Source organism: Myxine glutinosa, chromosome 14 (genome assembly GCF_964187855.1).
Source record: "Myxine glutinosa chromosome 14, kmMyxGlut1.1, whole genome shotgun sequence".
Classification (NCBI taxonomy): Eukaryota; Metazoa; Chordata; class Myxini; order Myxiniformes; family Myxinidae; genus Myxine; species Myxine glutinosa.
The window spans coordinates 51,382,234-51,405,362 of NC_136274.1; the positions used below are offsets into that span (position 1 = coordinate 51,382,234).

Consider the following 23,129-nt stretch of genomic DNA (forward strand, 5'->3'; position numbering starts at 1 on the left):
CTGCCTCTGCTGGTTTCTCAGATCAGTTCTGGATGACGAGGACTGATCTCTTCCCTCCCCATCCTGTCGAATATGTTTCTTGACCCTCTCACCATCTCCGACTCCTTCCCTCATCAATCTGCTCATGCAGTGAAGAGCCAGGCACAAAAGGACATCGATCACTTCCCTCTGTCTCTCCTATCACAGTGTAATAATCACAACATCGAGAAATATCAAACAAGAACATCATGAAAAACTATTAAGGCAGCACACTCTAAACTAGAACGGCACTCGGTAGAGCACATACCTCTGCCAGGCTGAACAGTTTACATGTTGTATCTGGATCCGGACCTGAACTAAAATCGAATCGGCTTGTTTTTGTCACCAAACCAACGCATCGACATAGTTTTGTCACAAATCGTCCACAACCTTTGAAATATCGTGATATACATCGTTTTTGGCCCCATCTCTCAATGGTAAAGAATCACTTTTAAAATTATCGTATCCGGATCCATATCTTCAACAAAATCTAATCGATTCGTCATTATTACACATTCAACCTGTCCACAAAGTTTGGTCTGAATCTGTCCATAATTTTTGGAGATATCGTGCTATATATCCACGTGCTATATATCATGTTTAGTCCTATCACTCAATGGCGAAGAATCACTTTTAAAAATTTTGGATCCATATCTTCAGCAAAATCTAATAAATTATTCCTCATCACACACAGAACCTGTCCACCAAGTTTTGTTCAAATCCATCCACAACGTTTTGAGATATCCTGCTCACAGACAAACAGACAGACAGAAAACCTTTTGTGGCAGGGGTAACAATAAAAGTATTCACAACAAATACTGGATTGATCGATCATATTAGCTGCAAAATGTGATTGAAAAAGGAAGACCGAAGGAGAAAGGACCTCACAGGAGCGATGAGGTGTTGGGGAGATGAGGTGTTGGGGGAAGGGGGTTGGATCCCAGAAGGCTGGAGTTTGACTTCCATCAGCAGCCTTTCTGAAGGCTGGTTCCTCAAGCTAACAGCTGTGTATCGTAAAAAGAAAGCTTCAGATGTATTTTGAAAGATAATCAGCTGGAGGCCACAACATGAGCAAACAGCTTCACCAGTTCCCACTTTTGTTCTCACTGACCCTGTATGACAACATTTGGTTTCAAGGACTTGCAAAACATTTACTAATCGACAAAATAAATGTGCAGAGTTTCAAAAACTGAGGGCTAACTATCGACATGATAGTCGACTTAGGTCAACATCCAGAAAGATCATTTTGCATTTCAGGTGTGTGCGTGTTTAGGAAAGAACGTCCCAACAAGAAGCAAATAGGGTTCTACAAAAACAGAAAATTGTGTGTGTATTTATATATATATATATATATATATATATATATATATATATATATATATATATATATATATTGTTGTGGTTTTGAGAACCCAGCACAGGTAACATCATTAAAGGTTAACGGTTGCACCCCATAGATAGGCCACAAGCAACACGTAGGTCACCTTAGGACGTTAGTCATTCCTTAGTAATAGTATGTGTTTAGGATAAGGCCATGTCCAGTAGTTGCATCTGTGTTGTGTAAAACAATAAGAGTAGACCCGTTCGTTCATTTTGGCAGCCTCCCTTCCATCGACGCCATTAAGCGCTAACCAGACTGTAATCGCCCTCGCCCTTGAGGTTGCCAGCAGCCGTCGCGACCTCGTTAGGCTTCCGCTCAAACCAGCGAAAAGGCCACGAGGTGAGGCCCGAAAAAGGGGTGGAGCGCAAGGGTGGAGGTGCGGCCACGTCAAGCAGCCATCAAGGCGGAGCCGGTAAGCCCACACCAGCCAATCAGGGCTGAGGTGACATCGCCTGACAGGGTGTGGCTGGACATTCCAGAGGGTTCGCTGGGCGTGGTAATATAACCCCTTGCGCGAGGCCCCCACCTCAGTTATGATGGGAGAGGTGCCTGGTTTGAGTACTTGGGTGATGAACATTGTACAAAAGTTATGAGGGGAGGACTTGAGTGATGAACATTGTCCCAAAGTTATGAGAAGAGCTTGATCAGAGTTATGAGGAGGGACGCAGCTGCAATCATTGAGGCGTAGTTGAGTTATGAGCACGAGTTATGAACCAGAAGGACTGATTGGAAGGAGCGCATTCAGAAGGACTTGAAGGGGCGAGCGCGTTGTGCGAAATAACTTGTACGATTGGCGTTGAAGGACATTTGTTGGAGGACCGCGCCATTGTGAAGGGTTAATCGGGGATCACCGGTTGAGAATTCGGCTTGGGCTTGCGGTGCACAAACATCCAAACGCCCGTATTCCTATTACATACGCGGCCAAGAGCCACGAAGTCGCCGATAGCCCAGCTTACCATTTCCCCGATATAATTGTCCGCTCGCGCCTATGCTACGCGGAGAGCTGCCTGCCGTCCACCATCGTCTGCTGGTACGGGTCGAGGACCGGGACGAGCTGTGGACGCCATCGCTGGACCTTCCACCCTACCTTCGTCATCCCCGTGTGAGTGAATCTGAGAGTGATCGGGCCCGTGTCCAGGGAATAGAATAAGACTGTATAAGGCTGCCCTGTGTCATTTTTCTTCCTCTTCCTTGTACATTCTTTCTTTTCCTCTTCGTGTACAAATTGTTATAAATTACCTTGTTCTTCCTGGTTTCTTCCTAATTCGATCGTCTTAGTCTTTTCTCAATTGGGTAAGCGTGGCATGATTCGGAACCGCTTATAATCGGGTCTAGTACCTGTTAACGGCCCGGATCGCGGCTCGCTTCGCTCGGCGTTTCCACCAACGCCGTGGTTTGGGCAGGAGTTATCTCCTTGCTTCACGGTCGGTGTTAGTACTTATGTAATAGGACTAAATTCGACCAACAACCCTATTTAACACCGACCGGAAGGAACGTGATAACTTTGGGATCGCGTCGGCCAGTAAAAGGACAAGGGGATTAATCCCCCCTTGAGAAGGGGATGATGGGTGGGATGATGAAGTTGGAAAGAGGATTGCCGAGAAGAGGAAGAAGTTCAAGGAGTGGTAGAAGGTGAAGGGTACGGGAGCAGAAACAGCAGAGCATGAAAGTTATAAGGCAGCCAGGAAGGCTGCAAAGAAAGAGGTAGCAACGGCGCAGGAGGCATGGAGGAAAATGTTCGGAGAACGCTTGGATTCGGAAGAGGGTCAGAAAGCAGTATTCAGGATTGCAAAGCAGATAGCGAAAGAGAAGTGTGATGTGATGGAGGTGAGTTGCTTGAAGGATGAAGTGGGACAAATCGTTGTCGACCCAGATGGAATTAAAGGAAGATGGAAAAGATATATGGAAATGCTGTTGAATACAGAGAATGAATGGGATGGCAACATAGAGAGTAACCCAGTTTTAGGACCGGCAGAGAAGATAACTGAGAAGGAAGTTGAGGAAGCGATAAAAGCAATGAAGGGTAGAAAAGCGGGAGGGCCGACGGGAGTTGTGGGAGATATGTTGAAGGCAGCAGGAAGGTGGGGTGTGAAGAGAATGACAGAGATCTGTAATCTGGTGGTGAAAGAAGGCCGCATTCCAGTGAATTGGGAACTGAGTACCCTCGTCCCTCTATACAAGGGGAAAGGTGACCCTCTGGAGTGTGGCTCGTATCGAGCGATACAGTTATTGCAGCATGGAATGAAGGTATTGGAAAGGGTGTTGGAGAGGAGGATAAGGAAGAAAGTGAAGATCGACAAAATGCAGTTTGGATTCATGCCAGGAAGAGGAACAACAGATGCGCTTTTCATTGTGAGGCAGTTGCAGGAGAAGTACATGGAGAAGAGAAAGAAGTTGTTTCTGGGGTTTGTTGATCTGGAGAAAGCATTCGATCGGGTTCCACGCAAAGTATTGACATGGGCATTGAGGAAGTTAGGAGTGGAGGAATGGTTGATCAGAGTAGTGATGGCAATGTACAAGAGCGCGCACAGCTGTAAGGACGAAGGACGGGAACAGTGGTGAGTTTGAGGTGAAGGTGGGAGTGCATCAGGGGTCGGTACTAAGTCCACTACTATTTGTAGCTGTGATGGAGGTGCTGGCTCAGAACGTAAAGGAGGGTTTACCGTGGGAGTTGTTGTATGCAGATGATCTGGTGTTGATTGCGGAAAGTATGGATGGACTGAAGGAAAAGATGAACACGTGGAAGGAATGTATGGAGACAAAAGGTCTGAAGGTGAATATCGGAAAGACGAAGGTGATGGCAAGTGGTAAAGCATGTGGTGAGGTGGAAAGAACTGGGAAGTGGCCCTGTGCTGTGTGTAGGAAGGGTGTCGGAGTGAACTCCATTCAGTGTACAATGTGCGCTGAGTGGGTTCATCAAAAATGTAGTGGTCTGAGAGGGTCATTAACCAGTGTGGCAGCTACATTCAAATGTAAGGTGTGCACAGAGGGAGCTGCAGATGGAGGAAATGTTGAGTTGGATCTTGGAGACGGCATGAAGCTGGAAGGTGTGAAAACATTTTGCTACCTCGGAGACATGCTGAATGGAGAAGGTGGATCAGACTCGGCAACGGTTGCTCGAGTGAGATGTGCATGGAAGAAGTTTCGGGAATTGAGTGGCGTGCTGATGATGAGGGGAGTGTCGTTGAAGCTGAAGGGAAAGGTGTATGCTGCATGTGTGAGAAGTGTTATGATTTATGGGAGCGAGACATGGGTAATGAACGTAGAGCAGCAACGAAGGTTGGAAAGGGTGGAAATGCGAATGGTTCGACGGATGTGCGGAGTATCGTTGAGAGAGAGGAAGACAAATGATGAATTGCGAAAGATGATGGGAACAGAGCCAGTGATTGATGCTGTGAAGAGGAACAGGTTGAGATGGTTTGGTCATGTGTTGAGGAAGGATGAAAGTGACTGGTTGAGAAGAGTGATGGAAATGAATGTAGAAGGAAGTAGAAGACGGGGAAGACCGAGAAAGACTTGGCTAAAGATGGTGGAAGAAGAAATGCGGGCAAGGGGGTTAACAAGGACAGATGCAGAAAATAGGGCAAAATGGAGAAGATTGTCATGGGGCTAACCCCCGCTCTAGCAGGGAAAATGGCCTTTAAAATGCATGTTGTGTGTTGTTGTGATAAGGGGAAGGCCGACATTTTGGAGATCCGCAACAATATATATATATATATATTAAAACACACACACACACACACACACACACACACGTACAGTATCGGTTGTTCCTAAACTTAAATATAAATAATTTAAAAGATTGTTGTAAATGATGTTAATTTCACAACATCCCATATTCAACTTCATTTAAATTGCAAACCTCAAACATAGTTTCTCCAACTAAAGCAAGAACGTCAACCCGTAAGCAATTGACTCGTTTCCCGACTGCATGGATCAGCTGGGCACCGTTCTTCCTCGACGTTTCAAACAAAAACACACACACACACACACACACACACACACACACACACACACACACACACACACACACACACACACACACACACACACACACACACACACACACACACACACACACACACACACACACACACACACACACACACACACACACACACACACACACACACACACACACACACACACACACACACACACACACACACACACACAAAATGGCAAATTAATGATTGAAAGTGACGAATGCCAAGAGTGGAACTGTTATGCGCGATCGACAGATGCCTGCGTAAACGATGGATCCATTGATAGCGCAGCGCGATCGGTCGGTAGCGCATTATATATTGTTGCGGATTTGAGAATCCTGTAATTGTTGTAAATATCACCCTCTGTAAATAGTGTCATGATTCCTTGTAAATACCTCCGTTAATTGTAAAGGTCAAAGGTCGTCCCCTTAGTTAATCCATCGCATGCACGTAGAAAATCATATACCCTTCTAAATAGTTATTTCTTATTCTATGTAGTTTAAGGCTCTGTTTCCCACTAGTTGACTGCATTGCACCAAATGACATAAGATAGTTCCCTTTTCAAATCCCCCAATCATCTCTTCGAAGTGCCAGTGCATTGGGCAGTTTTCATCACCCCAAGACTCCATTACGCATGCGGTCAGCTCGGAGAAGAAAGGCTCGTCTCCACCTCGTCATGAGAAGGAGGAGTGAGCCAGCCCCCGATCAACCAACCAAGGATGAGGGGTTTGGCCTGAGAGGGCGGAGAGAGAGCGTTCGAGGAGGTTCGCGAAAGTTCCATGGGCGTGGTTATATAACCCGTCGCCCGGAGCCTCCCACCGGAGTCCACCGGAGCCCAGTTGCGTCCAGTCCAGTTAAGGAGGAGTTGTGAGTCCAGTTGGAGCAGATAACCAAGGAAGCCCCCACAGCAGATGAGTAAGGAATCCACCGCAGCTGAATCCACCACAGCTGGGTGGAGTTGAGCTTTAACGGCGGTTCGACCCGCAGCCGCGAAGCAACGCCACCGTGCGAACGAAAGTGTGGAGAGTCGGCGGCTGCTCACTCCCGGCCCGGCCGTTCTCCTGCATCCAGCTGAACCTTCCAGCCCTGTGGTCCCACCTCCTCATCCGTCCAGCCATCCACCTCCTGCCATTCCTGTCATCATCCCCGTGTAAGTCTGACTGTCGTCTGTTTGTCCGTGTTGTCCTGGGTATAAGTTAAGCTTGTATAAGCTAGAAATTGCTCTGTGTCCTTCCTTCTGCTCCTTCCATTTTCTGTATATTACTTTGATTGCTTCTCTTCTTGATTTTGGTTTGTGTAAATAATTAATAAATCCCTGTGTTCTTTCTTTACCCCTTTTGTTTCTTCACATCCGTTCGTCTTTGTGATTTCCCCATTGAATACCTGTGGCACGATTTGGTCAACGTTTAGAATCGGGTCTAGTTTTTGTGAATGGTTCGAGCCGCGGGCTGCTAATCCGCTCGGCAAATAACATCTTGTCCGCGGTCTCGAACGAGGTTGCTCACCTGCCTCGTGGAGGGAGCTGGGCAGCTTCAGGACTCACGTCGGTCAGTCGCAGACAAGGGGATTAATCCCCCCTTGGTTAGGGGAAAAAGGGGCCGACGGTGAGATCCGCAACAATTGGTGTCGGGAGTGAGATCCGGACCTGAAGTGCGCTTAGCGCACTCAAAATTACGAGTGGTCGAAATTTTATTTTGACATCCTAAATTTAAATCGTGCCATGGATAATCAAGGCGATTGGGTGCCGGTGGGGGAGATAAAAGGGGTAGAAGCGACCCAGGACCCCAGGGAAATGTACATGGGTGAGAGAGAAGAGGAGAGCAATGAGGATGTGGTTGCAGGGGTATCAGGTGCACAAGATGGCGCCCTCGCGCACGAGGTTTCGGGCGCACAAAATGGCGGCTCGCACGCGGTTGCGGCAGCCGCGCCCGCGGCGCCGGTGAATTTGTACCTCGTTATGATGCAAATGGAGGCCCTTATGGCCAAGATGAGAGAGCAATTCAAAAGTGACTTGGGAAACCAAATTAAAGATATGGGAAATAATTGGAAAACCAAATTCGGGGGGGTTGAGTAAGGAGGTGGAAAAGATGGATGCAAGGCCAATGAGGGAAGAAATAAGGGCCAACACCAATAACTTGGGAAGCAAATTGGAGGGACTCGGAAGCAAATTTGAGGGATTCGGAAGCAGATTAGGGTACAAACTGGGGGGCATAATTGGCCAAGCCAAAGAAAATAATGAGGGGTTGGCGAGGAGGCAAGCCGCATATGAGGTAAGGGAAGCCGAGAGGGAGGTTGACCGCAGGTTGAGCCGGAGGGGCACACGGGTGCACGATGAGGTAACGCGACTCGAGAAGCGCTGGTTGAGCGAGTCGGAGCAAGGCACAAGTAACTGGACCGGGGTAGACATCGCGACCCGGGGTATGGAAAAGCCGGCGACCGCTGAGGGAGAAGAGGGAATTTTAATAAAGCCAGCGGTCGTCGAGGTGAATAAAGAAAAAGAAATAATGGGTATAGTTGAAATTGAAAAGATGACGGAGGTAGCCCGGGAATTGGAGGAAGGAATGGATAATGCACAAAGTCTGAATTCACATCCTGATGCCGTACTTGCTAATCCTTATAAAGATTTGCAGGTGCGCGTGGAGAGGAGGATCCCAAAGGTGAGTCGTGCTGTATATGGTGCTAAGAGGTCCTCAATGCCAAACAGGAAATTAGAGCTGTCTCCCTCGACATATCACGTGCCTTCGATACGGTCTGGCAACCCGCTCTGCTCACCAAAATCTCCTCCTTTGGTATCCATGGAAATCTCCACGCATGGCTGGCGGACTTCCTCTCCAGTTGTCGTCAACGTGTGGCCCTGAATGGGTTTCTCTCATCTCCTCTTCCTGTTCAGGCTGGAGTTCCACAAGGCAGTGTTCTGGGCCCTGTGCTTTTTCTGGTCTTCATCAATGATCTCTCTGACTCTCTTGAAAATCCTCTCTATCTCTTTGCTGATGACTCCACTCTCTGCCACTCCATTCCTCATCCCTCAGATCGGCAGTCTGCAGCCTCCTCACTCTCTGCAGACCTGGACAAAATCACAGACTGGGCAAACAAGTGGAACATGTCTTTCAATCCTGACAAATCTCACACTCTTACGATGTCTCTCCGAAAAGACCGACTGGACAACCCTCCCATCTACTTTCTGAATAATCCTCTCCAAGAAGTTCTGTCACTTAAGCTTTTGGGTCTCACTATCTGCCATGATCTTTCCTGGGAAAACCACATTTCCAAGCTGGCCTCCAAAGCCAGTCGCCGACTGGGCATCCTCCGTCGTGCGAAGTCCTTCCTTGGCACACCTGAGCTCCTCACCACATACAAGGCTTTCATCCGCAGCTCAATGGAGTACTGCTCTCCCCTCTGGGCTGGTGCTCCTGCCTCACACCTAGCTCGTCTTCACGCTGTTGAAACCAAAGCGTTCAGAATCATTGGAATCTCCCGCGATGATGCTATCTCCGAGGGCCTTTCACTTAATCACCGCAGGCAGGTTGGTGGTCTTTCCGTCTTCTACCGACTCCTCTCCGGCCTTGCTCCCCCAGCTCTCTCTGGGCTCTGTCCCCCCAAATATTCCTGCAGGTCGCACAAGATCTGCCTGCAACCCTCTTATGGTTAAACTGCCAAAATCAAGACTCTCTGCTCACCTCCACTCCTTCATTCCTCTTTTCTCCCACCTCTGGAACAAACTCCCTCACTCTCTTCAATCCCACTCCTCCCTCCAGGTCTTTAAAACGGCTGTTCACCACCATCTCTTATCTTCCCCAATCCAAAACCTTGATCTTTTCTACCCCCGCTAATTTCACCCCAAATCCACTTTTTTGAGGTGACGTTTGACTTCTTTCCTGGAAGTCCTTGGTGTCCTTCCGTTTTATACCTATCCTGCCTCCCCCCAGGCCCTCTCCCTCGCACACATCTCCCGATGTCCCTGTTCTCAAATGTTGTGTTTGTGTGCTTCCTCCCCTTCTCTCCCCATCTTGTCGACCGCTCCCCTTTTTATATACTTTGTTTGCTTGTTTGTTTGATTTGTTTGTTTGATAAATGTTAGCTCTTTCACAAGCCTCGACTCTGTACACACACAAAAAAAAAAAAAAGGGGGTTTTCGGCAAAGTGTTTGGCGCGAAGAGAATTGTCACGCGATTGGGGTCGATATGGCACCCGGGCGTTTGTGGAAGGTCCGTTGGGCGCTGTGTGAGTGGAAACAGCACGCGTGTGAGGAAAAAGTGTGCGTCGGAGAGTGAGTGTGTTACAAAGTGTAGCAGTAAAACCGAGTGCGAGCGGGAATGCACGTCGGAGTGTACGGAGTGTGACACAGAGGGTGAGAGTGACCCGGAGAGTGAGTTGGTGGAGGAGCGGGTGCGAGGATGCATGCTTGGGATGAGTGTGCGAGGAAGCACACCTGAGTTGGTTGTGGCGCTGGTGCGGGAGAGCCCATTGAAGCGCATGAGTGGATGGATGCGAGAGTGCACGCCCATGGTGAGTGTTACGGAGGACGTAATGGAGGAGAGGTGTGGAACAAAGTGTGCGCGAGAGGTGTGGTGTGTAACAGGGAGTACGGTGGTGGAATGTACGGGCGGCGTTGGAACGCCGGGTTTGGTGAGTGTGAAAAGGGTCGCGTGTGCGTGTGAGCATGCGAGTAAGGCATCGACGTGGACCGGAGCAGCATTTAGGGCGACGGATAGCCGAGGCGAGCACTCAGGGCGCGGTGCGCTTTGTTGGATGCGAGGCTCGACGCGGATCGGTGCTGCGTCGCTTCTCTTCGAAGCGTCGTTGCTGATTCAGGCCTGGCCCCGCCCCGCACGGTCGAGTCCGGGCCTAGCCGGGCAAGGCGACCGGTCCGGTTCAAGGGCAGGTAGGAGGAAGCGGCACGGTGCCCCCTTGAGGGGGCGGCGTTCCGGCCGGGCGGGATCGGGCCTTCGGGCAGGAGACCGGAAGGCTCCGCTCCGCGATGGGCCGTGGAATCTCGGGCCGAGCAAACTGCCTCCCCCTGAATCGAATGCCGGACGGATTCAACCTGCAGGCGACCAAACCACCCGAATTCATTGCTCGGCTTTGCGAAGCCGAGTTTTAATGATGTAACGACGCACCGAGGCTCAGATATAGCGGACTGTGATGATAATAGTGTTTTGATCCGAAATTTTGAATAGTGAATAGGATTGGCGGAAGTGATTGGCAAAATCTGATGATTGGCAAATGATTGATAGATGATTGGCAGTGATTGGCAAATTTTGATTGGTTGGAATTTGATGGCAAAATTGATAATGGGAGATGCCCGATGTGGTGGGATGACAACTCTGCCATCCCTCACACACATGGTGCACATGAGCTATAGTTTTATGGGGTTTGGCAGTGAAAACTAGCCCGGGAGGGTTAGGATAATGTATAGGGACCGAGAGATGACCATAGGTAACGGCAGAGGTAAGTAGCGACATTCGACAGATAGTCGGGGACATAGAGAGGTTAGAATGGATGATAACGACGTGGTATGTGCTTAGTTTAAAGGGAAGACGGGGAGCAGCAAGTTAGAAGGAAACCAGGTAGATCAGATGATGCCGTGTGTTTCAGAATCGAAAGTGTATGGAGCAGTGTATGAGTGAGTGAGGTGATTGTGAGTTGTATTGAGCGTGGAAGTGTATGGAGCAGTGCATGAGGAAAAATTGTGGTTGTGCATTGTATTGAATGATTGAAGAAGCCTGGGAGGAAGGAGTATGCAGGAAGCACCAGGTGTGATTGCACAGGTGTGCAAGTGAACAGGTGTATGGAGCAGTGTATGAGTGAGTAATGGTGATTGTGTGTTGTGTTGACCGAATGGTCCTGGAGGAAGGAGGGTGCGGGAAGCACCAGGTGTAGGAGTGATTGCACAGGTGTGCCAATAAAGGTGTGTATGGAGAATGGTTGTGTGGAATACATGGAGTATGGAATATATGGAGTATGGAATGGATGGTGTGGAGTGAGTATGGTGAAAACTGTGGAGTGGAGTGGATGGTGCGAAGGCAGTGGATGGGGAGGATGGACCCCATCACGAATACCAGGGGAGGGTAGTTTAAGAGTTAGGTAGAGGGAGTAGGTAAATTGTGGTTGGATATTGGCATCTGTGGTGCGTGTGGAAGAATGGTGTTTGGATGGGTGCATTAGTGTCGTGGAAATGGCTGGGCGTGTGGCCTGTTAGTGTGTGTAGTTAAATGGGCACTCCGCCACTGTTAGGATGTCGGCCAGGTGAGGCCGCAGGTGGGCTCTGGGAGCCGGTAGAGTTGTGGATGGGGCCCGAGGATCCAAAGGACGGACCCGGGTAGCCCAGTGCCAGAGAGGGCACCGAGTGGGGTAAGCGCCAGAGGGCCTTCCCCAGGTAGATAGGATAGGGTAAGGAGCAGGTATGCTCGGAGGCAACTGCAGTGGTGGAGGTGTGCAGGTGGGTAGACCTGCTGGGAGAGCCACACGACCCAGTCCTGAAATTGTGCAAAGGCACAGGGAGTTGAATCAGGGGAGTGAGACCCCAAATTGATGAAGCACCACAGCTTGGTCAATGGGAATTTGGTTCTTAAAACCGCATAGAGTAAGATGGCCAATGGATTGGCAGGGAAAGACCCCAGGTAGTATAAAGTGTGTTAAAGTCATTTAGAGGATAGTTAGGATTGAGAATCTCCTCGCACCATCTACATCCACTCACCTGAGGTGACGTAACTCCACACCATGCCATGTTTTGGTTATTTTTTGTGCAAATGTTTGCATTGTGAGACGCATCATGACGTGGGTGTGACATTGTGTTGTTGTTCCATCTCTCCCTCCTTATGAAGATTGATGATGAATTGGTGATGGCAAATTTAGACAATGGGATTGTGACGAATTTGGTATAGGGGAGATATAGGGAGGACGAGACGTAGTGACGGATTTGTAATGTGTAAATTGTTGTAAATATGGGTAAGGGCAAGGGCAGTGTAGGTCACATGTGGGGGGTGTACGTAGGGACGAACCTTTCTCAGCTCGCTCCCATGCGCCCCTCATTCTGCATTGCCTCGTTTGATGTGTACCCTTGCGCCCTTACCCCTCGCTAACCTGTCTTCTCTGTCTTCCTTCCCCGACCCATGGATCGTGCTCTCTGAGCACTGAGGGGAGCGTGCGGGAGTCCGCCATTGTGTGCCCGAATCCCCGCAACCAGCTGCCTGCATCCACGCACCACTTATGGACCACAGTCTGTGGCCAAGCACCACTTATGGACCCCACGGGTTGGGGCATGGCCCCTCTGCTGAGACAGGCCACGATGGCCCAAGATCTTGCTTGCGGACCCGTTGAGGTGGCACCAAGCCCACAGGTGAACCACTCATAGTCGGCCCCGTGGGCCATAAATAAATAAAAAACAACGGACACGTTTTGTGCATTTTTATTTCCACCAAATAGGCCGCAAACAAGAAGAAGAATGACATCTGGAAGAACATCGGCCAGCAGAGGGAGTTGAAGAGCAAGAACCCAGTCAACAGCTTCTTCTTTTTTTTGGTATGGACATGTGTGAAATGGGCACTGAGGTGATGGTGCTTTATGGTGCTTTGGTGCTCTTTATTGGTGCTGGTGCGTCGATGCAGCGCAGGCTGTCTCCCCCCCCCCCCCCCCCCCTCCAAAAGGAAAATCACAAGTCCTGGGTTGCGTTCTGTAAATAGTCCAAGTAACGTCACTTGTAAATAATGCTCCCCACCGTACATGTTTAGTTTGAAAACCATTCCGCAATTCAATTATCCTGTGGGCGTGAATCTGTTAGGCAGGGTGCAATGCAGCAGCGGGACACACTTATTTGTGTTTTAAAACTGTCACACTCAGGGTCAGGTTAATTGTAGAGGGAACTACACCTACGTGTCACACTAAGTAAAGTTTTCTAGACCCGGGACGTGCCTGGTGGATGAGGGTGCAGTGTTGCGGATTTGAGAATCCTGTAATTGTTGTAAATATCACCCTCTGTAAATAGTGTAATGATCCTTGTAAATACCTCCGTTAATTGTAAAGGTCAAAGGTCGTCCCCTTAGTTAATCCATCGCATGCACGTAGAAAATCATATACCCTTCTAAATAGTTATTTCTTATTCTATGTAGTTTAAGGCTCTGTTTCCCACTAGTTGACTCTGCATTGCACCAAATGACATAAGATAGTTCCCTTTTCAAATCCCCCAATCATCTCTTCGAATTGCCAGTGCATTGGGCGGTTTTCATCACCCCAAGACCCCATTACGCACGCGGTCAGCTCGGATAAGAAAGGCGTGTCTCCACCTCGTCATGAGGAGGAGGAGTGAGCCAGCCCCCGATCAACCAACCAAGGATGAGGGGGTTTGGCCTGAGAGGGCGGAGAGAGAGCGTTCGAGGAGGTTTGCGAAAGTTCCATGGGCGTGGTTATATAACCCGTCGCCCGGAGCCTCCCACCCGGAGTCCATCGGAGTAGTCCACCGCAGCCCAGTTGAGTCCAGTCCAGTTAAGGAGGAGCTGTGAGTCCAGTTGGAGCAGATAACCGAGGAAGCCCCCACAGCAGATGAGTAAGGAATCCACCGCAGCTGAATCCACCGCAGCTGAACCAACCGCAGCTGAGTCCACCGCAGCTGGGTGGAGTTGAGCTTTAACGGCGGTTCGACCCGCGGCCGCGAAGCAATGCCGCCGTGCGAACGAAAGTGTGGAGAGTCGGCGGCTGCTCACTCCCGGCCCGGCCGTTCTCCTGCGTCCAGCTGAACCTTCCTCCCCTTCCAGCCATTCGTTCCTGCCCTCATCCATCCTTTTGTGTACGTGAGTTTGTTTTGTTTGTCTTGTCTGGGGTTTTAAGTAAGTTTGTATAAGCTAGAAATTGCTCTGTGTCCTTCTGCTCCTTCCATTTTCTGTATATTACTTTGATTGCTTCTCTTCTCGATTTTGGTTTGTGTAAATAATTAATAAATCCCTGTGTTCTTTCTTTACCCCTTTTGTTTCTTCACGTCCATTCGGCTTTGTGATTTCCATCATTGCACACCTGTGGCACGATTTGGCCAACGTTTAGAATTGGGTCTAGTTTTTGTCAATGGTTCGAGCCGTGGGCTGCTAATCCGCTCGGCAAATAACATCTTGTCCGCGGTCTAGAACGAGGTTGCTCACCTGCCTCGTGGAGGGAGCTGGGCAGCTTCAGGACTCACGTCGGTCAGTCGCAGACAAGGGGATTAATCCCCCCTTGGTAAGGGGAAAAAGGGGCCGACGGTGAGATCCGCAACAATATATATATAAATCTGTGTGTGTGTGTGTGTGTGTGTGTGTGTGTGTGTGTGTGTGTGTATGTATGTATGTATGTATGTATATACATACATACATACATATATATATAGTGTTGCGGTTTTGAGAACCCACACTTTCTTGTAAATATCACATCATTAAAGGTTAAAGGTAGCACCCCATAGATAGGCCACAAGCAACACGTAGGTCACCATAGGACTTCAGTTATTTCATTAGTATGTGTATGGATAAGGCCACGTTTCCAAAAGTTGAATCTGCGTTGTGTCAATGAAATAAGGAGTAGGCCCCATTCCGTCCATTTTGGCAGCCTCCCTCTCCAAGCGACGCCATTACGCGCCCTCCTGTCTGTACCCCACGGCCCTACCAATTGTTACGCGCCTTGCCAGCAGCCTTCGCTGCCCGTGAGCCCGCTCAACGCCGTCATAAGCCACGAGGTAAAGCCCGAGAAAGGAGGCGGAGCACAAGAATGGAGGTGTGGCCACGTCAACCCACCATCAGGGCAGGGCCGGTAAGCGATGACCAGCCAACCAGGGCTGAAGTAAGATCGCCTGATAGGCGTGGCTTTTGGGCTGGCGGAGCGATCGCTTGTTTGAGATATAAAAGCGCGAGCACAAAGCCCTTTTCGAGGACTCTCGCGAAGGACTGATGAGAAGAGCTCACATTTGAGAGGACTCTCATAGGAAGCTTGTGCTGAATTGACTGATGAGAAGAGCTCGCCTTGAGAGGACTTGAGTGAAAGATTGGTGTTGACAGGACGTATTGGGAGAGCGCACATTACAAAGAACTCGTGGGTACATGCGCTTGATCAAAGAGGGCTCGCTGGCATTGGGAGTTAAAAGCAGGACCTTGGAGAGGGGGCGTTTGGCACGAGTGTGCAACTATTACGTACGCCGCCAGGACACCAGCCTTCCCCCCCGTGATATAATTGTTCGTTCGCGTTACACTACACACGGAGCTGCCTCCCGGGTTTCGTCCGCTGGACCGGAGCCGGACTGGAGCCTGGACGCGCTGGTGACCATCAACCTGTTCCACCCTGCCATCTACAATCCCCGTGTGAGTGTGTATGTGAGACGGGCCCGTTTGTCCAGGGAATAAGATAAGACTATTTAAGGCTGCCCTGTGTAACGGCTTCTTCCTCTTCCTTGTACATTCCCTTCTTTCGTTTCCTCTTCTCCGTATTGTACATTTGTAATAAATTGCTTTGTTCTTCCTATTTTCTTGGTTTCCTCTCCATCCGATCGCATCAGTCTTTTCTCCAATTGGGTAAGCGTGGCACGAGCGCAACCGCTATAATCGGGTCTAGTCACCTGTTAACAGCTCGGATCGCGGATTGCTATCCGCTCGGCATATTCCATCATATCCGTGGTTCGAGCGGGAGTTATTCCCTCGTTTCCGGTCGGCATTAGTAATTAGGTAGTAGTGAACCCCTAGGCCTAATAAACCCTACCTAACGCCACACCGGGAAGGACGTTATAACTTCCAGGACTCGCGTCGGCAAGATAAAAGGACAAGGGGATTAAACTCCCCCCCCCCCCCCCTGATAAGGGGAGAGCCGACGTTAGAGATCCGCAACAATTGTTGTCAGGAGTGGGATTTTGACCCGAACCAAATTTTTATATTTTGGACAAAATTTGGTCAAAATTACGAGCGGCCGAAATTTTATTAACATCTAAATTTTGAATCGTGCCATGGATAGCCAAGGCGATCAGATGCCGGTGGGGGAAAATGAGGGGGTAGAGGAAGGGTTAGAATCAACCCAGGACCCCAGGGAAGAAGTGGGACAAATGGAGGAGGGAATTGAAGAGGGTGCGGCAGTGGGGGATGCAGGTGGACAAAATGGCGGCGGCTCGCACATGGCCGCAGTAGCCGAGCCCGCGGTGCCAACGGACTGGGGCCTATTTATGGCACAAATGAGGGCCTTTATGGTCAAGTCGGGTGAAGACATGAAAATAGAGGGGGACAAATCAAGGGCAGAAATGAGAGAAATGAGAGACGGGTTAAGTAATATGGAAAACCAAATGGGGGGATTGAGGAACGATGTGGGAAACCAAATTGGGGGATTGAGAGATGGGTTGAGTAATTTGGAAAATAGAATGGGGGAGCAATTGGGAAGTCAAATTGGGGGGGGTTAGAAAGTAAATTGGGGGGATTAGAGAGCAAATTAGGGGGCCAGTTGAAGGACGTGAACGGCCAAGCTAGGGAAATAAACGCGGGGTTAGCGAGGGAGGAAGCCAGGTATGAAATAAAAGCATTGGGGAAGGACATAGACCGCAGGTCAAGCGGGAAAGGCACACGGGTATGCGGACGGGGTAGCGCGGCTTGAGGAGCGTGGGAAAAGCGAGCCTGAGCAAAGCACAGCCGCGTGGACGGGTATAGAAATCGCGACTCGGGGGATTGAAAAGCCGACGACCGCAGAATTAGAAAATTTTATTTTATTAGCACCAGCGGCCGTCGAGCTGAATGAGGAAAAAGAAATTGAAATCACAGAAATTATGGTGGAAATTGGGTTTGAAAAGACGACAGACTTAGAAAATCAATCGCGGGAGGAAGAGATGGAGTATGTACAAAGTCTGTATTCACATCACGATACCGTACTTGCTAATCCCAATAAAGATTTGCAGGTGCGTGAGGAGAAAAGGATCCCGAAGGTAAGCCGGGCTGTATATGGCGCGAAAAGGGTTGGCGCGAAAGGATTTTTCGCGCGCTTGGGATCCCGGCGTCACCCGGGCACTCGTAGGAGATCCGTAGTGCGCTGTATGGAAGTGAATGGCGCGCGTGTGTGAACGGCGCTGGAGCGCGAGTGTGTTACAGAGTGTGAAAGTGAGGGTGAGTGCACAACAAAGTGTGAAAGTGAGGGTGAATGCACGTCGGAGTGTATGTGTGAAACCGAGTGTGAGGAGTGCGACACAGAGTGTGAGATGGATGGAGAGAGTGTGCAGGGATGCACACCGGAGTGCGTGATTGGGTGTGCAACAGGAGACTGCACACCCATGGGTAGTTGTGTGCTGAGTGGGTGGATGCAAGAGTGCACACCCGTGGTGGTTACGGAGTACGTAACGGGGGACAGTGCACGGGAGGAGTGCGTGGAAGGAAGGTGTGTAAGAGTGTGCGAGTAGAATGAGTGCGCAATAATGTGTGCGAGAGAGGTGTGTAACGGAGTGTGTGAGTGCGCCTGGGTGGTGTGCACGAGAGTGCGGTGGTGGAATTGACGGAGTGTATGGGATGTGCGAGTGAGAAAAGGCACGCGTGGTGTGAGCATGCGATTCGAGCATCGACGCTGACCGAGGCAGCGCTTAGGCTGACGTACAGCCGACACGAGCTCTCGGGGTGTGGTGTTCTTTATGTGCTGCGGGGGCCAGCTGGGATCGTTGCCGCGGCGCTCTCCCAAGGAGCGCCGTGCACGATTCGGGCTGGGCTCCGCCCTGTATGGTCGGTGCCGCGTCATAAGGACGATCGGCACGACTCCAGGGGAGAAAGGCCAGATTGGACCTTCGCCCCCTGGCGGGCGCGGTGCTCCGACCAGGGGAGGTTGGGTCATCGGGCCGGAGACCGAAAGGCTCCGCGCTGAGTTGGCGCTTGGAACCTCGGCCCGAGTATGCCTCCTCCCCAGAATCGAAAATGCCGGACGGACCCAACCTACAGGAGACTGACCACCCGCACGCATGGCTCGGTTTTTCGAAGCCGAGCTGTGACGAGAATGTATTTCCACGCCGAGAGGCTCAAGTACAGTGGACTGGTAGTAGTAGTAATGGCGATAGTGATGTAGAGGGATGGTAGCTCTACCATCCCTCACATCATAGTTTTGGGCACATGAGCTATAGGATTATGGGGATTGGCAGTATAAACTAGCCAGGGAGGGTTAGGATAACGTTAGGAATTTCGAGAGATGACTTTAGGAGACTTGAGGTTTAAGTAGTGACATTGTACAAGTAGTGGGGACGTAGAGAGATTAGGTGGATGTTAATGACGAGAGATGTACAGTGGTATAAAGGGATGACAGGGAAAGCACGAGTTTTAGAGGGGCAGTAGTTAGTTAGATGATGCAGTGTGTTGTGGTGTAGTTTATAAAATGAGGAATTGAATGAGAGTCTTGCTGGTGAGCATGTTGAAATGAGGAATTGGAGCGTGGGAAAATCTGAGAGAATGAGGCAATGGTTTGGAGAAGTGATGTATTGTGAGGGTATTGTGGATGAGTGTAATGGTGTTGAGTAAATGACTTGCATAGGATGCAAGTGGAGATTTGGGGTGTATGGAAACAGGTGTGTGGAATAAATGGTGTGGAGTGAGTATTGTGGGATGAGTGGAGTGGAGTGCATGGTGCGAAGGAGTGGATGGGGGAAGGATAGACCCCTTCACGAATACCCGGGGAGGGTAGTTTAATGTTAGGTAGAGGGAGTCGGTAAATTTGGTTGGATATTGACATCTTTGGTGCGGGTAGTGGAAAGTAGTGTTTTTGGTTGGGTGCATGAGTAAAGTGGAATGGCTGGGCGTGTGAGCCTGTTAGTAAGTGTGGTTATTGGGGCACTCCGCTACTGGTAGTCTGTCGGCCAGGTGAGGCCGCAGGTAGGCTCTGGGAGCCAGTTAGTGTTCAGTTCAGTAGTGTTCAGCGGGGCCCGAGGATCCTAAAGAGAGGACCCGGGTAGCCCAATGCCAGAGGGGGCATAGAGGGGGTAAGTGCCAGGGAGGGCCTTCCCCAGGTTAGGGTAGAGTGGAGGAGCTAGGCAAGCTCAGGTGGCGACGTTCAGTGGCGGAGGTGCGCAGGTAAGTAGGACCTGCTAGGAGAGCCACACGACCCAGCCCCGAAATTGTGCGAGGGCACAGTATAGAAAAATCGGGGGAGTGAGACCCCAAATTGGTGAGCACCACAGGGATGGTCAATGGGAATTGGTTTCTAGAACCGCATAGTGTAATGATGGCCAATGGATTGGCAAGGCAAGACCCCGGGTAGTTTAACTGTGTTAATGTCATTTAGAAGATAGTTAGGAGGAAAATCTCTTCGCACCATCCGCATCCACTCACCGAGGGTGATAGAACTCCACACCAGATTTTGCGAACGATTTGGAAGGTAAAGACGCATCATGACGGAGTTTGACATTGTGTTTATTCCATCCCTTCCTTCTTGGGAGGGATTGGTGACGAATTTGGTTTAAGGGAGATATGGGGGACAAGACGGGTAGAGACGAATTTGTAAATTTGTAAATTGTGTAAATACGGGGAAGGGCAAGGGTAGTGTAGGTTGACATGGGGGGTGACGTACGAGTAGGGACGAGCTTTCTCAGCTCGCTCTCCTGCGCCCTTCATGTCGCATTGCCTTGTTCTGATGTGTACCCTTGCGCCCTTGCCCCCGCTAACCTATGCTTTGTCTTCCTTCCCCACTCATGGACCATGGTCTTTTGTCCGAGGGGAGTGTGCAGGTGCCCTGAATTGTGCGCCCGCACTCTTGCTGCCTGCACCCTTGCTGCCTGCCTGCCTGCCTGCATGCACTGATGCACCATATGGACCAGGCGTTCTGTGGCCTGGCACCTATGGACCACACGTTCTGTGGCCTGGCACCTCTGCTGGGACAGACCATTGCTGCCAGCGGTCTCTTACTTGCGGACCACCGTTTTAAGTGGCATCAATGCCCAGCAGTCGGACCACCTGAGTTGGCCCTGCTGGCCATAAATAAAAAAGCGGACGTGGTTTGTGCCCTTTTTATTAATGAATTAAAGAACATCAAGCAAGAAGACAGCCAAGATACTTCGGCCCAGCAGAGGAGCATGAGAAGACATCATTTATTATTTTAAAATGTTGGTTTTTGTGCATTTTTGGTGCTTTTCATGCATGTTTTTTTCTTAGGGTGCATTTAGTGGTACAGTGCATTGCAAATTAGGTATGGTGTATCGGTGCAGTGCATTGATTAGGGTTAGGTATGGTGTATCGGTGCAGTGCATTGCAAATGGCATTTCCTCTTTTCAAAATCTTTCTGCTTTTTCCCACAAAAGCCAGGTCCTGGGTTACAGTGTAAATAATTAGTAGTCTATTGTAAATAATGCTCCCCACTGGCTTAAATGTGTAGTTTGAAAACCATTCCGTAATTCGGTTAATTGTGGGCGTGAGTCAGTTAGGTAGGACACAACGCAGCAGGGGGGACATATCTAGTGTTAAATCTGTCGCACTCAGGGTAGTAGGTTAAAAGTAGAGGGTAACCACACCTAAGTGTCACACTAATTGTTAAAAGATAGTCCTGATGTTTCGGCTCGGGCCGAGCCTGGCAAAAGGAGGGGTGCAGAGTTGCGGTTTTGAGAACCCACACTTTCTTGTAAATATCACATCATAAAAGGTTAAAGGTAGCACCCCAGAGATAGGCCACAAGCAACACGTAGGTCACCATAGGACTTCAGTTATTTCATTAGTATGTGTATAGATAAGGCCATGTTTCCAATAGTTGAATCTGCGTTGTGTCAATAAAATAAGGAGTAGGCCCCATTCCATCCATTTTGGCAGCCTCCCTCTCCAAGCGACGCCATTACGCGCCCTCCTGTCTGTACCCCACGGCCCTCCCAATTGTTACTGCCAGCAGCCTTCGCTGCCCGTGAGCTCGCTCAACGCCGCCATAAGCCACGAGGTAAAGCCTGAGAAAGGAGGCGGAGCACAAGAATAGAGGTGTGGCCACGTCAACCCACCATCAGGGCGGGGCCCGTAAGCGATGACCAGCCAACCAGGGCTGAAGTAAGATCGCCTGATAGGCATGGCTTTTGGGCTGGCGGAGCGATCGCTTGTTTGAGATATAAAAGCGCGAGCACAAAGCCCTTTTACGCGAAGGACTGATGATGAGAGCTCACATTTGAGAGGACTCTCGCTGAGGACTGATGAGAAGAGCTCACATTCGAGAGGACTCTCGTAGGAATCTTGTGCTGAAAGGACTGATGAGAAGAGCTCGCCTTGAGAGGACTTGAGTGAAAGATTGGTGTTGACAGGACGTATTGGGAGAGCGCACATTACAAAGAACTCGTGGGTACATGCGCTTGATCAAAGAGGGCTCGCTGGCATTGGGAGTTAAAAGCAGGACCTTGGAGAGGGGGCGTTTGGCGCAAGTGTGCAACTATTACGTACGCCGCCAGGACACCAGCCTTCCCCCCGTGATATAATTGTCCGTTCGCGTTACACTACACGCAGAGCTGCCTGCCGGGTTTCGTCCGCTGGACCGGAGCCTGGACCGGAACCGGACTGGAGCCGGACTGGAGCCTGGACGCGCTGGTGACCATCAACCTGTGCCACCCAACCATCCACAATCCCCGTGTGAGTGTGTATGTGAGACGGGCCCGTTTGTCCAGGGAATAAGATAAGACTGTTTAAGGCTGACCTGTGTAACTGCTTCTTCCTCTTCCTTGTACATTCCCTTCTTTCGTTTCCTCTTCTCCTTGTACAAATTGTAAATAAATTACTTGCTCTTCCTGGTTTTCCTTTTATCCGATCGCATTAGTCTTTTCTTCCATTGGGTAAACGTGGCACGATAGGAACTGCTTATAATCGGGTTTAGTCCCTGTTAACAGCTCGGATCGCAGATTGCTATCCGCTCGGCATATTCCATCATATCCGTGGTTCGAGCGGGAGTTATTCCCTCGTTTCCAGTCGGCGTTAGTAATTAGGTAGTACTGATCCCCTAGGCCTAACAAACCCTACCTAACGCCGCGCCGGGAAGGACGTTATAACTTTCAGGACTCACGTCGGCAAGATAAAAGGACAAGGGGATTAACCCCCCCTTGATAAGGGGAGAGCCGACGTTTGAGATCCACAACAATATATACATATATACATACATACATATATACAGTCACGTGAAAAGGTAAGTACTGTTATGTCGGTGGGGTAGAGGAATATCTAGTCAGGTAGATCTGAATAGGTAACATGCTTCGTCTGTCGCGATGATGAATCTGCCCTGTAATAAGTTCTGTGTGTTTAGTCCAGTTTGTCGGTTAAGGAATATACCTGTGAACATACCAGGATGTTTGTGTGATAGGTAGTTGTAGGGATTAAAGATAACAGCCCTTGTGTGTCACACCTGGGAATAAAACTTTTGTCCCTTATGGCAACGCACACCTGTAAACACTTAGATAGGCACTTAATCGCACACAGTAATTAAATCCCCTTCCCTTACAACGACTTTGGAAGAAGCCAGATCGGGGCACCACCGGGTGGCCGCCGTCAGCCACACCACCAGCTAGGCCTAGCAACATCGCGTGACCACGCCACAGGGAACGTGTGATTGGAGGGAAGGCGCTGATTGGGGGGCGCGCCAAGACCGACGTCACGGGCCAGGTTATAAAAGGGCACTGCAGGACATTTTCAGCAGCTCTAGCTCGAGCTCACCTTCACTCCTTCATTCCTCTTTTCTCCCGCCTCTGGAACAAACTCCCTCCCTCTCTTCAATCCCACTCCTCCCTCCAGGTCTTTAAAACAGCTGTTCACCACCATCTCTTATCTTCCCCCATCCAAAACCTT

At 49.9% G+C, this 23,129-nt stretch overlaps 1 protein-coding gene across 3 annotated transcripts in view; it reads right to left on the reverse strand.

The window, feature by feature from the left end:
- Positions 1-23,129, reverse strand: part of ITSN1 (intersectin 1) — a 222,897-nt gene that overhangs the window by 143,989 nt on the left and 55,779 nt on the right. For all 3 annotated transcript variants that reach the window (XM_078768237.1, XM_078768236.1, XM_078768235.1), the window contains one exon: positions 1-118. This exon is cut by the window's left edge and continues 70 nt beyond it. In XM_078768237.1, the coding sequence (XP_078624363.1) occupies positions 1-118 (118 nt within the window). The remainder of the gene's footprint in view (positions 119-23,129) is intronic.